This window comes from Arachis ipaensis, chromosome B6 (assembly GCF_059453495.1).
Source record: "Arachis ipaensis isolate K30076 ecotype BB chromosome B6, ASM5945349v1, whole genome shotgun sequence".
Classification (NCBI taxonomy): domain Eukaryota; kingdom Viridiplantae; phylum Streptophyta; class Magnoliopsida; order Fabales; family Fabaceae; genus Arachis; species Arachis ipaensis.
This window is the reverse complement of record NC_142441.1, coordinates 132,727,796-132,744,178: the sequence shown is the minus strand read 5'-3', so window position 1 is coordinate 132,744,178 and position 16,383 is coordinate 132,727,796. Positions and strand designations below refer to the sequence as shown.

Here is a 16,383-nt window from a genome sequence, read left to right as displayed (position 1 = left end):
ACGTCGCCCATGCGCACGCGTGACCCTGCGAAATCGACGTAAAAAGGTGTATGGCAGAGAGTTATGATGGAGTGGTGCTGGAATGGCGCTAGAAGCACAAGCCCTATCACGCGAACGCGTACCCCACGCATCCGCGTCATTTTTCAAAAAGAGGCCATTCACGCGTGCGCGTCACCCACGCGCACGCGTCACCCAAAAATTTGGCAATGCGCATATAAAATAGAAAGTTGTGCGTACGCGAGGCTGCTCTCGCGCCAATGGCACAGTTCATTTCACGCGAACGCATGACCCACGCATCCGCGTCACCTGAACATATCACAAACCACGCGACCGCGTGCTCCACGCGTCCGCGTCGCCTGCGCCGCACAGCTTATCCAAATCAGCGCCAGATATCTTATCTTTTCTTCCCCAATCTTAATTTTTCCTTCTCCCTTCTTATTTCTTTCTTCTTCCTTCTTTCTTCTTTATCCCTTCTTACTTTTTACTTTTTTTTCTCCCCTCTTTTTCACATCCATTCTCAAGGTTCTTTTCTTTTCTTCTTCCCTTTTTACTTTTCCATTATTATTCCTACTTTTATTTAAGTTTTCTTCTTCTTTTTCTTTTTACTTTCATACTCTATGTTCCTTTTTCTTTCTTTTTTTTACATTATTTTAATTGGTGTTAGAAATTTAATTGGGTAACTATTTTCTTCTATAATTGCTTGTGGATTATTAAGGAATTATTTGACAATTAATATTATTTCTTAAGGGTTATTTGCATGTTCAAATTCAATACTTTCCATAACATATTTACCATGCATGCTAAGTGTTTGTGAAAAAGCCCGTATGGCATTATGCATTATTTCTAAATTATTCTACTACTCTAATGCCTGTTTTTCACAAAACCCCTTTTTATATAATATTGATTGAATATAATTGTCAATACAAATAGGTTGTTAGTTTGAAACACTTGATAATCAAATTGGGTAATCAATGCTTGATCTATGCTACTCATGCCTTTGCCAGCATGCCAATAAACATCTCGCATTTACTTGCCATAGCATGCACTTGCTATATTTCCATTGATGAACTTCTCACATGTAGTCGCGATCATGTGTTAACGACATCCTTCTTTACTGTGCATTGATTATCACTTATACCATAACCTTCCTTGCTCTAACCCTTAGCTTTAAAAGTTACTTTCCTTTTCCTTTTTCAGGATGGCCACCAAGAAAGGTAAAGAGAAAGCTACTCCCAAACAACCAGCAAGGAAAGGAACAAAAAGAGCACTAGCTGCAGAGCCATCTTCAACAGCAGTAAAGCCCTCAACAAAGCGAATCAAGAGGATCATCAAGGTCGATGAAAAAGAGAAAGCTTTTCCCAAAAAGGACACTACGCAGTTCACTAACTGCTACTGTGAGCAGATGTTCCCTATCCTGGCGGAGAGGAATTATAATAATGAATACCTTCTCATCCTCCCGACCAATATTGTTGAATTTGTTGAGCCCCGAATTGAATGAAGACAATGAAGATTCCTACAGAGACAGCCACGACAGGTTAACCTTTCATGGGTAGTTGAATTCTACTCTAATTTTTACATGCCAACCATGCAGTCTGTCTATGTCCATCAGAAGTAAGTTCCCATAACAGAAGAGGCCATTCAGCGAGCTTTAGATCTTTCCCCTACTCTAGAAGGATTGGACGCATTCCAAAAAGCCTCTTTCAAGTGCCAGACATACCAATTTGACTGGGACACCGTTCTCAGAGTTATAGCACAACCTGGCAGCAAATGGATCTTTGGATACCATCGATCCCGACCTAAGAGCATATTGGCTTCAGCACTCACCTTGGAGGCTCGAGTATGGGCTCAGATTATGTCCCATTACATTTTTTCGAGCACTCACGAGTCCTCCTTCACTGCAGATATGGCTGTTTTACTCTGGTGTATCCTTACAGACCAGCATCTCAATTTACCAAGACACATCCGAAATGCTATGGGACACGTACAGATTGCGGGCAATCTACCTTTTTCCGCCTTGGTTTCAGATCTAGTCTTAGCAACCGGAGTCTCCTACAGAGCTGGGGACACCAAGGCCATGATTCCACGGGATGACCAATATGTCCCTAACGGGAAGTATATCAGACCTCCAGCAGCCACTATCAACCGGAGCACAGAACCAGCGGAAGATATCCCTTCACCTTCCACATCACAAGCACCTTCAACAAACTAACTGCTCCATCAGATACTTGAGAAGTTAGACCAGCTTGACTGGAAAGGAAAGCAAAGGGAGCACCGTAACAAGTGCAGATTTACATACCTCAAGGAGCTACTTGTTGGTAACCAACCACCTGAAGAAAACCCAGACACCCCAGACTCCACTTCATTTACCAGCACAGGGAGCCATGATGGTCCCAATTGTGGAGATGCTCTACCAGCCCCGCTTTGTTCCTGACTGATGGCACCGAGGATGGTGCCAAGCTTTAAGTGTGGGGAAGTCGGTCAGTACCTGACTTTCGGAGGTAATTTCTCTTTCTTAACACCAATAAATTAGTTATTTTTCTTTTGTTAAGATAGAATAGATTGCATAGTAATAGGTATTTACATGCATGTTCTAATTGGTTGAAAAATAATATGTTTCTTCTCAAGACTTTATTTTGAAATATTTTACTAATTTAAATCAAAAAATTTTTGTGTTAAATTTGTTTGAAGACTGTAAATTGGAACATAAATGATAGCTAAGAACACACAACCTGTGAGAATTGAGCTTAATTACATGGTTACACTATTTAACCATAAAAATTTTATTCTTGTGTGTTTGCTTCTCTATGATTGTAATCTATATTTTGTTCCATCCTATATGTCCAATGTTTAATGTGTTATATGAATGCATATGATTGAGGCCATTATTTGATTATTAGCTCACTTATCCCAAATAGCCTACCCTTCCATTTACCTTTGTTAGTCACTTTGAGCCTTTTAATCCCATTTGTTCTATATTTTACCACATCACTAAACTTAAGCGGAAAAACAAGTAATACCCCAAATTGAATCTTTGGTTAGCTTAAGATAGAAATTGTGTATCAATAAAGTATGGAAAATTGTGGAAACATGGGTTAATAAGGGAATGTGTCATGATAAACCACTATTGGGAATTTGGGTACCTACTCATGTGAAACTAGAAAAATTAAAAATCCATGTGCATTGGCAATGTTATGTTTATTTTTATGCTTCAAAAAAAAATAAAATAAAAAATCCAAAAATATTCAAGTAATTAAGTAATTAAATAAATGAATAAGGGAACAAAATTACCCCAATGCTAAGCAAGTTAATGAAAAGATCAATGCATATGTGATACAAGTTAAGAGAAAAGTTGATGCATGAGTATGTAATACAAAAGTGGGAAAATTTTGGGTAGCTAGGCATGAATTTAAAAGTATAGAGTGTATGTATAGGTAAGAGCTTAGGTTAATCAAAGATTCAATTTATAGCTCACTTAGCTACATATATATATACTCTCACCTTTACCTTAGCCCCATTACAACCTTCAAAAGACCTCATGATGTTTGCATTGGCACATTAAATACTTGTTGATTAGTTAGGTGAAGAACAAGGTTTAGAAAGCATGATTAGGGAAGAATAGAGTGATTACCCTATACACTAGAGTGACTAGAGTGCATATACACCATCAGTGAGGGTTCAATGCTTAATTCTATGTTCCCTGCTTTCATGAGCTATCTTCTTACAAGTTTAATTGTTTTTACTGTATAAATTTTAATTAGTGATATTTGATTTATATTTGTCTTGAAGAACTTATTTACTTTTAACCAAGTAGGCAAAATCATTTTAGCATATAGTTGCATTCATATACATAGGTTGCATTGCATTACATGAGTCTTACTTTTCCCTACTCATTTATTTTATCTCCTTAAGCTAAGCATGAGGACATGCTAATGTTTAAGTGTGGGGAGGTTGATAAACCACTATTTTATGGTTTATCTTGTGTTTAATTGAGTGGTTTTCATCAAGCCTTTACCCACTTATTCATACTAATTGCATGATTTTATAATCCCTTCCTAGTATTGTTTTATGATTGAAAACTTGCTTCCTATAGATCTTTAATTAGTATATTTTAATTCTCCTTTATACCATTCGATACCGTGATCCGTGTGTTAAGTGTTTCAGGCTTCATAGGGCAGGAATGGCTTAGAAAATGGAGAGGAAGCTTGCAAAAATAGAAGGAACACAAGAAACTAAGGAGATGATTAGCGAGCACCGACGCGCACAAATGACTCACGCGAGCGCGCGGAATGGAGAAAATTGCAGCGACGCATGTGCGTGCCTGACACGTACGCGTGGATTGGAGTCTGCACAAAAGACGCGCACGCGTGGACGATGCGTACGCATGACCTGCGCGATCTGCAAAATTAACAGAAAATACTGGGGGCGATTTCGGGACGCGTTTTGACCCAGTTTTCGGCCCAGAAACACAGAATAAAGCCAGAGAACATGCAGAAACTCAACACACACAGAGACACATTCACATATTCTCATTAAGATAGTTTTTAGGTTTTTAGATCTGAATCTAGAGAGAGAATTACTCTTCCTCTAGTTTCTCTTTACATTCCTAGTTTATTGTTTTTGCTTTTGGATATTGAAGAGTCATCACCTCCGTTGAAGATACTATTCCAGTTTGTTTCCTTACTTGCCCTTTTATTTATTCCATATTCTTAATTCTTATTTAGAGTGGTAATTGGATTATTTTCATGAATTGTTAATGCAAAGGATTGCTTTTACTTTTAATTAATTTTGAATCTATATTTTATTTAAATTATCATGTCTTCTTCTTATATTTTTCTAAGCGTTATATTCATGTCAATGGAGTAGAATCCCTACTTGACATGGGGGTTGATTAGAAGGAGACACTTGAGTTGGAAGGCTTAAGTGATGGTTAAATTGGAAGTTGTTGGCTAGTTCTGTATTTACTAACGCTAGACCTTCCCAAGGGAGAGGACTAGGATTTGCGAATAAGAGTTAGTTCAATCACTTGACTTTCCTTTATTTAGTAAGGGTTAACTAAGTGAAAATAACAACCTTTTTGATACTACACTTAAGAGATCCCAACAAGGATAGAACTTCCGATTAATCATTCCCCCAATCAAGGCTTTTTATTTAGAATATTTTAAATCTCTTTTAATTTTCATTGCACTAAATTACAATTGTTTATTTTCTGTTAATCAATTCTCAAAACTCTCGAAAAACTCCTGATTAATAACTTAGCACCCTTTCTAGCAACTCGTTGGGAGACGACCTGGGATTCATACTCCCAGTATTTTTATTCTAAACCTTTTTTGTGACAACCTTTCTAAATTGATGAGGCGGATTTGTGCTGGTTAAGAGCTATACTTGCAACGCTGTTCTATTATATTATAATCTCTTAATTAGTCTAACTTCTGCCACTCGTTAGTGACTTAGCAAGAGACATTTTCAATGGTCTTGACAAGGAAATTTCCACTCACATATATCCTTTTTGAAGGACTTCCACCAATTGACAAGCATCTTCCATTTCTACTTCCTGACAAGGTTGCTCAAATTCAGTATCTTCCTCACCAACTTCTTCTAACTCCTCCCCATTTCTCAAGTCATATCTCGGAGGTTGCGTAAAGTCAACGTCAACATCCATTTCAAATTCAATGGGGGAAGGTTCATCCAACTCAAAGGGATCATTAGTTGGTGTGGAACCATCGTCAATAATGGAACTTGTCGCTTGCTCAACTTCTTCCAATTCTTCAATATTCATAATATATCTTTGAGGTTGTGCATTATCCTCCTCAACATCAATTTCAAGTTCAATGGAAGAAGGCTCAACAATTCTAAAATCCACCTCATACTCAACTTCTCCTAAGTCTTTAACCACTTCTTCTTCTTCAATGATTTCAGCTTCCTCGACTTGTTGAAATACATACGTCCACTCCTCGTTCTCCGCTTGAGATTCCAACCTCTCTTTCATACTATGCTCTTCGATTGATTCTCCTCGTTCGTCAATGGGAATGCCTTGATTGCATGAGTGTTGTGTGGCTAAGTTTCTTATGACTTCGGCCAAGGAAGCCATGATATTTTCTTACCTTTTTTGAGCTTCAATTTGCTCTTGAAAAAATGAAATGAGAGTGTCATCCATGAGTGCTTGAGGTGGAGAAGAGGGTTCATTGTTTGGGAGAAAGGTTTCATAATTGAAAGGTGGTTCATATTGGTGAGAATATTAAGGTGGTGTATATGGAATTGGTGATTCTTGGGAGTATTAATGTTGGAATGGGGGTGGTTCTATGGGTATTCGTTCATAATAATCACAAGGGTGAAGCACATAAGGTTAGTGGTATGGTGGATACGAGTTACGGGAAGGTGTTTGGTAAGATGGGGCTTGTGAATAAGATTGAGAACCATGTTGAGGAGTTAGTTTATATGCGCGTGCATTGAGGAAAATTATGATCATTGTCAAATGGAGGAAATTGATACAGATACCAAGAATTCCATTCATAAGAGCGCGATTCCTCTCTCAATTGGCTTCCAATCCTATAGCGTGTACCATCATTGAAGTTCTCATTTTCTGCAACATAGTTACAACCAAACTCAAAGCCAAAAGGGTGAGAATTCATTAAAAGGAAAAAACAAAACAACAACTATTAAGAAACAAAGAAAATAAACTCCTACAACTAGCAAAAACTAGCAAAGAAACAAAAACAAACTATTCACAATATTAACATATATACAATAACCAATAACAAGCACACATTGCAATTTCTCGGCAACAGCGCCAAAAACTTGATGCAGGCTAAACGTCGGTCTAGAATTTTCACAAAAGAATTACGTTGCAAGTATAGTTCCAAACCAACAAATGACCCGAATCAAAGTTTGATTTATTTGTCACGAATGAAAACCAACAAAAATCGAGAGTATTAGATCTCAGGTCGTCTCTCAAAGAAATTTTAGTGAGGTGTGCAAATCATCGGTTATGAGATTAAAGGGGAGGTTTTGGAGACAGGGGTCAAACAAGAAAATAAATGACAAGAAAGTAAAGCTAACAACTAGAAGGATATAAATGCTAAAAAGACATTGCTAGCAAGGATTGAGAGTCAAGGTTTCCTATCCTAGACATTGACTACAAATATGACAATTATGAAGAGTTAATCCCACTTAGTCAACCCTAACATCGAGGATAAGCCAAATAGGCATAATTGATCTCAATCCACAAATCCTAGCCAACTAACTAATTAGCTTAGTGAAAGGCTAGCGTTAGTGGAAACCAAATCAACTAACAACCCTAAATTACTAATCAATATTGGACATTAATGACTCAAAGTCACCTAAGTCTTCAATCTCAAGCAAAGAGTATGAAAAACTACCCTAAAACTAAGAGAAGCATTTTCACAAACACTTGGAAGGCATAAAAGTAAAACATGATAGAATTGCAATAATAATAAAATCTAAAGCTACCAAATGCAAGAAAATAATAATAACAACTCAATTAAGCAACAATAAACATAAAAACATCAAATTACATTAAATGGAATCAAAATTAACAAGAGTTCATGAACATAAAAGCAACAAAATAGAGGAAAGTAACAAGTAAACTAAGAGAATTAAGATGTTAGAACAATAAAAAGTAAGGCAAACTAACTTAAAACAAGATCAAAAATATAAATTTATGGAGAGAAATAAACCTAAAACCCTAAATTATAGAGAGAAGAGAGAGCTTCTCTCTCTAGAAATCTAACCTAAAACATAACAAAAACCTATCCTAATTACTCTCTCCTTGATCCTTCTTAAGTTTGGCTTGAAATACTTCATAAATGAGTTAGATTGGACTTGAAAAAGCCTGAAATTGTGACCCACGTGTTCACTTAAGTGAAATCACGTGTCTTCAGTCATGCGTACGCATGAGTACGCACAACATGGTGAATTCCCAAAGCATGCATACGTGCAAGGCATGCGTACGCATGACCATGAAATGTTCCAAACTTCATTTCTTCATGAATTCTCCACTTTTGCATGATTTTCCTTCATTTCTCCAATCTATCCTTGCCTTATAAGCCTGAAATCACTCAACAAACACATCAAGGCATCGAATGGAATTGAAGTGAATCAAATTTATCAATTTAAGGGTCTAAAAAGCATGTTTTTAATCGTTAAGCACAATAAGGAGAAAATTCACAAAAGGCCTGAAAACATGCTATTTCAGTGAATAAATGCAAGATAAGTTGATAAAATTCCCTCAATTCAATCCAAGATAAACCATAAAATTGCAGTTTATCTCTGGCTAGACGGCACAACAAGGACAAAGATCGAAAAACCAGGAACCGAAGAAACTCCAGACCTCCAAAAAACACGAAAGACACAGCCCAGGTCGTAGTTAATGTGGTTGTTGGAAGGAACGGATTGCCAAGATCCAAAAAAGCCATTAAAAGGGATGTCAAAGCCACAACCTCTGAGGTTCTCAAAGTAACAGGCATTCTAGCATTACGGTTCTAGGCAGAGGATTTTCAAGTTGCCACATCCGAAGATGATGAACCCCTGGTGATCACTACTAGGTTAGATAATGGCATTGTGAAGAGAATCCTCATTGACACATGTGCAGACTCAAACCTTCTCTTCAGGAACGCATTGATGCCCTGGGTTTAAGGGATTAATATTTAAAGCCCCCATCTCCCATGGGTTGTTGGGCTTGGAGATTATTATATCAAACCTAATGGGGTTGTTGATCTTCTCATCACCATGGGAGAAGGTGTCAATATAAGGGTGGTACAGGCCGAGTTCGGCGTCCTTCAAGATTCTACAATTTATAATGTGATCTTAGGAAGAAAGATGTTCAATGATTTATGCGCATCCATATCAACAAAATTTTTTGTCATGAACTTCTTGATAGCGGAAGGTCGGGTTGCAACCATACGAGGAGATCGGATATCTGTGGTTAAATGCAACAAGGCTAGCCTTACGCTCCGGGATAAGGCTAAGGAATCTATAGGGGTGTTCCTTATTGACCTAGACTCCCAACTACAGGAGAAACCGAGACCAAAGCCCAATGGACTGTTGGAGAGATTCCAAATTGGTGATGTGCTAGAAAAGTACACTATGATAAAAAAGGAACTACCTTATCCCTTGAAGTCAAAACTTCAGAATTTCTTAAGAGGAAATGTGGATTTATTTTCTTGGGAACTTGCCGACATGCTTGAGATTGATCCAACATTCATGTTCCATCAGCTAGCTATTAACCTAGAGTTCAAGCCAGTTGCACAGCAATGTCGAAAGATGTCGCCCGACCGAGCAGCCGAGGTTAAAAGCCAAGTTTAAGGATTATTAGATGCTGGGTTTATTCGTGAATTAACTTACTCAACATGGTTGTCCAATGTGGTTATGGTAAAAAAAAGTCTAATGGAAAATGACGAATGTGCGTAGACTATACGAATTTAAATAAAGCCTGTCCAAAATATTGTTTTCGCTATCAAACATTGATAACATGATTGACTCTTCCTCGTGATATCAGAACTTCCTAGATGCTTATAGTGGTTATAACCAGATTCCGATGCATAAAGCTAATGAAGATAAAACAGCTTTTATCAACCCTGAGGAGATTTACTGCTACACTATAATGCCTTTTGGTTTGAAAATGTAGGGGCAATGTATCAAAGGTTAGTGGCAAAAGTTTTCAAGCCGCAGATTGGGAAGAATATGAAATTCTACATTGACGATATATTGATAAAGACAAAGGACGATTCCGACTTGATCACTGACTTGCAGGAAGTTTTTAATTGCCTCCGATTTTACAGGATGATGTTGAACCCGACAAAATATGCATTTAGAATTTGGGGAGGTAAATTTTTAGGATTTATGGTCACTCAAAGAGACATAGAAGCTAATCCTGAGAAATGCCGAGCAATTATATACATGTCGAGTCCTCGGAATCTTAAAGAGGTTCAAAGGCTCACAGGTCGGTTGGCCACATTGTCAAGATTTTTAGGGGATTCCGCAATAAAAGCCAAACCACTTTTTAAATTGATGAGAAAGGATGTAGAATTTGCCTGGACCAAGGAATGTGAGGTAGCTTTTCAACATTTTAAAAACTTTCTCTCATCTCCTCCCATCTTAGTAAAGCCAGAATATGGGCAACCCTTGTTCTTGTAGAGGATCATGATCGAAGAAACTCTGGCTTCAGCCTTGGTTCTAGAGGATCAGGATAAACATCAACGTCCCGTGTATTTTGTTAGCAAGGTTCTTCAAGGACCTGAGCTATGATATTCAAAGTGGTTTGGCTTTTATTGCGGAATCCCCTAAAAACTGACATCGGCTCTACTTACATTTGCTCTACTTACATCGGCTCGTCAGTTGTGCCAATACTTCCAAAGTTATTTGGTAATAGTGCGAACTGACCAACTGATCAAAAAAGTTTTACAAAAGTCCGACCTGGCAGGTCAGATGATGAGTTAGTCTATTGAGCTATCTTAGTTCGATGTACGTTATGAACCACGCTCTACCATTAAGGCCCAAGTGATGGTAGATTTCCTAGCCAAAATGACACACCCAGCCTCTAACATACCGATATGGGAGCTTCACGTGGATAGAACTTCCAATGTCAGGTATGGAGGGGTTGGCCTCATCCTAACCAAGGGAAAGGACATGGTGATTGAGGCCTCCATCAAATTTGATTTTTCTTTCTCAAATAATCAGGCTGGGTATGAGGCTTTTCTTGTAGGAATTGACGTTATCTCGGGATGTCGGAGCTACAGAAGTGACCGTGTTCAGCAATTCACAATTGGTGACATCCCGAGTTAACAGATAATACTAGGCGCAGGATCCGCTAATGCAACAGTACTTGAAAAAAGTACAACAAGAGGTACAATCCTTTGATTCTTTTTTAATCAAGCATGTACCTAAGGAACAGATTACATGAGCTGATGTGTTGTCCAAACTCGCAAGTACTAAGCCTGGAACAGGAACCGTAGTCTGATACAGGAGATGCATACAGAACCAGCTGTAACAAAACCCGACATCCCGATTTTCTGTTCCTCCAATCTTAATACTTAGATGAACCCAATTTGCACATACCTAGAACACGAGACCTTGCCCAGTAATCCTAAAGAAGCAAAGAAGTTATGACTTAATGCCGCCAAATATACGATGATAAATGGAAAGCTGTACAAAAGGGGTGTGTCCCAACTATTGTTAAAATGCTTAAATGACCAACAAACGATGTATGTGTTGCAGGAGGTACATGAGGGTTGCTGTGGACATCATTTAGGAGGAAAGTTGTTGGTTCATAAGGTTATCCGAGCCGAGTACTACTAGCCCACTCTCATTAAGGATGCCATGGAATACATGAAGAAATGTGACAAATGCTAGTTATTATAGATTATTTTACCAAGTGGATTGCAGCCATGCCTCTGTCTAGTATCAGTTTTGCTCAATGTCGGAAGTTTGTTTGGAGAGAAATCATTACAAGATTTGGGATTCCCGAACCTATAGTCACGGATAATGAGACCCAATTCATGCACTCCAGGTTTTGGACCTGTTGTCCAGCTTAGGAATTCGACAAATATTTGCCTCAGTGGAGCACCCGCAAGCAAACTATAAGATAATTTACCCGAAGCTGCTAATAAAGTGATTTTGAATGGGATAAAGAAAAGATTGGATGAGCGCTCAAGTTCTCGGGCTGACGAGGTGTGGTCAGTTCTATGGTCATACCGAACTACAGTACAATCCACCACCAACGAAACATCTTTCAGATTCACCTATGGTGAAAGGGCAGTAATCCTGGTAGAGCTCGGGGAGCCAAGTCCAAGAATGCTTTTGGGAACCTTGGTAACTCATGAAAGCTTGGACCTAATTGATGAAATTAAAAATATGGCTAACTTAGTTGAGCAAGCTTTAAAGTAAAAAAGGTGGCCAAAAGATACAACACTAGGGTTCGATCTAGAAGCTTTCAAGCTGGGACCTAGTGTTAAGACAAGCTGATGTCAGAACCTCAGGAGCTCAAAGAAAGCTAGCTCCGACCTGAAGAGGACTCTTCAGGATTAAAGAAGTATTTGGAAAGGGAGCATACAAGCTTGAAGCACTGGATGGTTCCGAGAACCTGGAATGTGACTCATTTGAAGAGATATTACTCTTAGAAATCTTTTGGCTATGAATAAAATACATGTACTCTTTTCCTAGGCATCTAGGTTTTTAATGAGGCCTCCTTTGTATTTAGCAAACAAGTTTTATTCGCAACTCTATGTTATGTTTCGATAAAATATGGATTTCCAATATGGAATTTTATGTTATGAATAACTTATGTTGAGATTCTTCACCAGTATAAAAATCGAATTCGGGTCGTAATTAAAAGCTCAAAAATAGTTAAATAGAAACTAATATTTAATAAAATGGTAAAACATTAAGAGTCATAAGTTAGTCCCGAGCATAACAGAAACGCACAAAAGTAGTCCCGACAACAAACGGGAAAAAGTGCTATCAAAAGTACGAAAGTTCGAACTACCAAGTTCACAACACTTAGCAAAATAAGTTTAAAATTAGAAAATAGAAACAACCTTCCCATCCACCACCTTTTTAAAGGCATCAAGTTCGGAGACGTCTAAGTCGGGAGCCCTCAATTTGATCTAGTCAAGGATGTTTCGCTCTGCATCGAAAACCCCATCTACGACAGCTTGCTGCGCCTTTCTGACTGAGAGCTCAAGCCCATTAATCCTTCCAATTAGCTCGGAAACTTACTTCTTCAAGTTTTTCCCTCTCAAATCAAAAGCAACTTTGGCTTCCTTTAGAGTTTTCACCTCAGCCTCAAAGGAAGTCAGCTTCTCCAGGAGAGAGATAACTCTAGAGTTCAATTTCTAAATCTGAGAGTTGGCATTAGTAATTACCTTATCCTTGGATAGGAAGTAGGAATGGAGGTTGCCAATTTCTATCTCGGCATCATGGACACATGTCACCAAATGAAGAAGCATTCTTTGGACTCGGGGAAGGGTGTTCTCCAGGGGCATCTTGGCAAGCACCAACTTTGTTTCCTCATTCATGAAATGTTGGTCCACGAAGTCAGAAGCTCGGAATCCTTTGTCTAAAAAGTTCCTAAGTGATGAAGGAGATGGAATATTGACATCCTCCTTACCCGTGCCTTTTAATTTTTTCCTTGAAGGAGAATGAACCGGAAATCCCCCTCCAGGTCATGAACCTCGACCTCGGGACCCCTTTCCTCCCCACTTTCCATAATCCTACGAGGTTGTGGTTAGCGGCTGATGGTGGTAGAAGAGAAAATTTGATCACCATCAATATTGATTGGCGGTTGACTTGACAACCTTTTCTTCATTTCAGCGATAGCGGCAAGTCTCCCAACCATATCAAATGAAATAAGATATCGTTAGTAATACGAAATCATGAAGTATAAACTAAAGAGGCTATGAATACAAAACTTACTAATAGCGCTTCGAGCAGCTTAATTGTTTATGAGAATGTCCCTTAAAACTAGGAAACGCTCATTTCACAACATCATTAACAAATTGATATTTAAAAGTTCGCTAGCATTGACACCAAAAATTCGGATTTTTGGTGAAGAAACTTTATAATGCCAATACAAGTTAAATCTTTTGGCACACTCCAAAGTAAAAAAGAAGGGAGTCGTTCTTTCTATCCCCTTCAATCTTAAATAACGTTTCTTTGAATTCATGATAGAATTCCTCAAACAAAGTAAATATTTTCCTATTAGGAATGCCTCGGAAGGAGACGAACCCGCGGCCCTGTGACCTAAAGGGGATGGTGAGAGTGAAGAAATAGAAGAAGACTCTAAGAGTAAGATCAATATCCAAAAATGAGTACAAAAGCTTGAAGCATCGGATAATGGCCCAAGAATTCGGGTGGAGCTGAGAAGGAGCACATCCAGTATGTGTTAGTAAGCTTATCTAGAAATCGAAAAAAGGTAGGCAAACCCCAATCAGGAAAAACAAGGTCTTGTACATCCACAACCAATCTGGAACAATACCGGCATGCTCGTTTATATGGTATAGCCGATCTCCAAACCTCTGAACAGATAAGACATAAAGATTGCTTAGGTTGAAATCAAAGATAACCCGATCCTCCCTCAAATTATCAAGTTCTTCATGAGTAATTATAGAAGGCGTATCCTTGACTTCCTCAGAAACCCAAGAGTATATATCCACATCTGGCTCACTATTCATTCCCGGAGTGGGGGCAGGATGGGATCTTGGTAGATTAGCAGCACCGCCACGCCCTTAGCCCACGATAACCTTTTTCCTAGCCATCTCGTGAAAATCTACAGGGACACCACCACTATGTTACCACCACTACGTTGCCATAAATAAAAAGATCCTAAGAATATAAGTCCTATAGCTTGTAGCTCGTTCAAAACATAGAATGAACTTGCAAAATGCAGGAAAACTACGAAGAGTGGGGGCAAACAGTAATCATCAACTATTTGAAAACTAAAAATAGTGGTTCTCCTACTACAAAAAGCATATTCATAGATAACAAGCACAAAGAAAAAACAGGAAAAATGCCAAGCAAAAGGGATAGCATGCAAAACGAATAAGGATTCAAAGAAATTTCTCCAGTAAAAACACAAAATGGGGAAAAACAGAAGATTCACTAATCTCAAATGACAATTACTGTTGAATTTGCTAATAAATGCCACTAACCCTCCTTAGCACAGCAAAGGACGCAACGGCAACGGGGAGCAAAGTAAACCCAACAAGGGAGATTTGCAGAGAGAAAGAAAGGAGAATGTTCGTATTTGGAAGGATGGTTTTGAAAATGAAATGGTCTGGAAAGTAAAAAGGTAAAGTAAAACCTATTTAAACTTAAGTTAAAAATGTTGCATTTATTACTAAAGAGAGAATGTAGGAGAAGGCTGACAGTTTGCAAAATATGGGGACTATAACCGCTCCAGTGAAACTAAAGGAAACTGTTCAGTTTCTTTAAAGTACCCTTTAGGGTCCCATCAAAAAAACAAAATCCAACATCATAAACTCGAATATCCGTGACAAAAGAACAGAGTCCAGGAATCCGAGTTGGAAGCACTGTTCTGGACAAATAGTAACATAATGGAACGACGATTAAATGAGAATCCGACATTATTTTATAATACTAAACACGACACAACGACAGCGCCATTAAGCCTGAAATCGTTAAATCCCACCATTAAGAACATAACTTAAAGGCACTAAATACTGAAAAATGGCACAATCCAAGAGGACAAAGATAAAAAAAAAAGACACTCAGCAGATAAGACACATGTTCCATATCACCTAAAATATTACTAACTTTAGTATTAGAGGGTCTTGCAGGTTGTCTACCCAATTTAATTCTACGCATGCCGAAATTAAAATCTCCAATCTTCATCCTTTCAGTTCGTAAACTCACTTCAAGTATGGACATCATCATTACTAACTTATTTTTATTATTATAAACTATTATCATTACGAAACTTTCCTTTTTTCATTAGTCTAAATGCTACTATTTTTTAATTGTAGAAAATGGTGTTATTAACGATTATGTAAAGTAAATACAATCATAATAATTTGTCTTTTTTTTAAATATGGTATTTTTTCATTATTTGATACTTCTAATTTCAGAATCAAAATTCAAATTATGGAGTAGTAGTATTTAATTATTTATTCATTTTCTTTATATACATTGTACAAAAAAAATCTTTATTTGTGTGGAAGAAGTGAAAAGCAGATCAGAGGCCACGCAGCATAAAAGGGAACACTAGATACACGCATCCCGAAAACTCCAACACCACCCACCAAAAGGACAATGCACAACTGCACAAGCATTTGCCATGTTTCATTTTTCCATTGATGGAGTAAAACAATTTCGCTTTAATATTACTATCCCCAAATTGGAAGTTCTTTGAAAAGTATTAATATAATTTATAAAACTAAAATATTAAAATTATCATTAGTTAATTTTTATTTTTATTTTTTTACTATTATTCTTTCGAAAATTAGTAAGATTAGTTGATTTGCGACAAAGAACAAATTAATTTTACAATTTGTGAAAAAATCATATGAAATTAATTTTTAATATATTTTTGAAATAAAATAATTAATTATTAAAATAGTTAAATATGTCATTATAAAATAATTAAATATATAATAATAAAAATTAATTTTTTATTTTATTATGAAAATTTAATTTTAATTCATTAATAATATAAAAAATTTTACACAGTTATTTGATTGAATTTATATATTTAAATAATTTTTTAACTAATTAAATTTAAATTTTGTTATTTTTATTAATTTAATAATAAATAATTATTTATGTAAATTCTTTCTATACGATGATATATGAAAATTAAATTTATAGTACAATAATTTTCTTATAAACAGTGCTTATTTGTTATTTCCCTCT

The 16,383-nt window shown here is 37.2% G+C and overlaps 1 protein-coding gene across 1 annotated transcript; it reads left to right on the top strand.

Moving 5' to 3' along the window:
- The first annotated feature begins 8,745 nt into the window (after positions 1 to 8,745).
- Positions 8,746 to 9,643, top strand: LOC107647276 (uncharacterized). Its single transcript, XM_016351370.1, has 2 exons — positions 8,746 to 9,303; positions 9,515 to 9,643. The coding sequence occupies exons 1-2, from the start codon at positions 8,746 to 8,748 to the stop codon at positions 9,641 to 9,643; spliced, it is 687 nt and encodes a 228-aa protein (XP_016206856.1).
- The last annotated feature ends 6,740 nt before the right edge of the window (positions 9,644 to 16,383 follow it).

Excerpts from the sequence above, each read along its gene's own strand:
- LOC107647276 (XM_016351370.1), top strand. The coding sequence starts at position 8,746 with ATGGGAGAAGGTGTCAATATAAGGGTGGTACAGGCCGAGTTCGGCGTC. Across the intron at positions 9,304-9,514 it reads CGCCCGACCGAGCAGCCGAG|AACTTCCTAGATGCTTATAG; the intron begins GTTAAAAGCCAA and ends TCGTGATATCAG.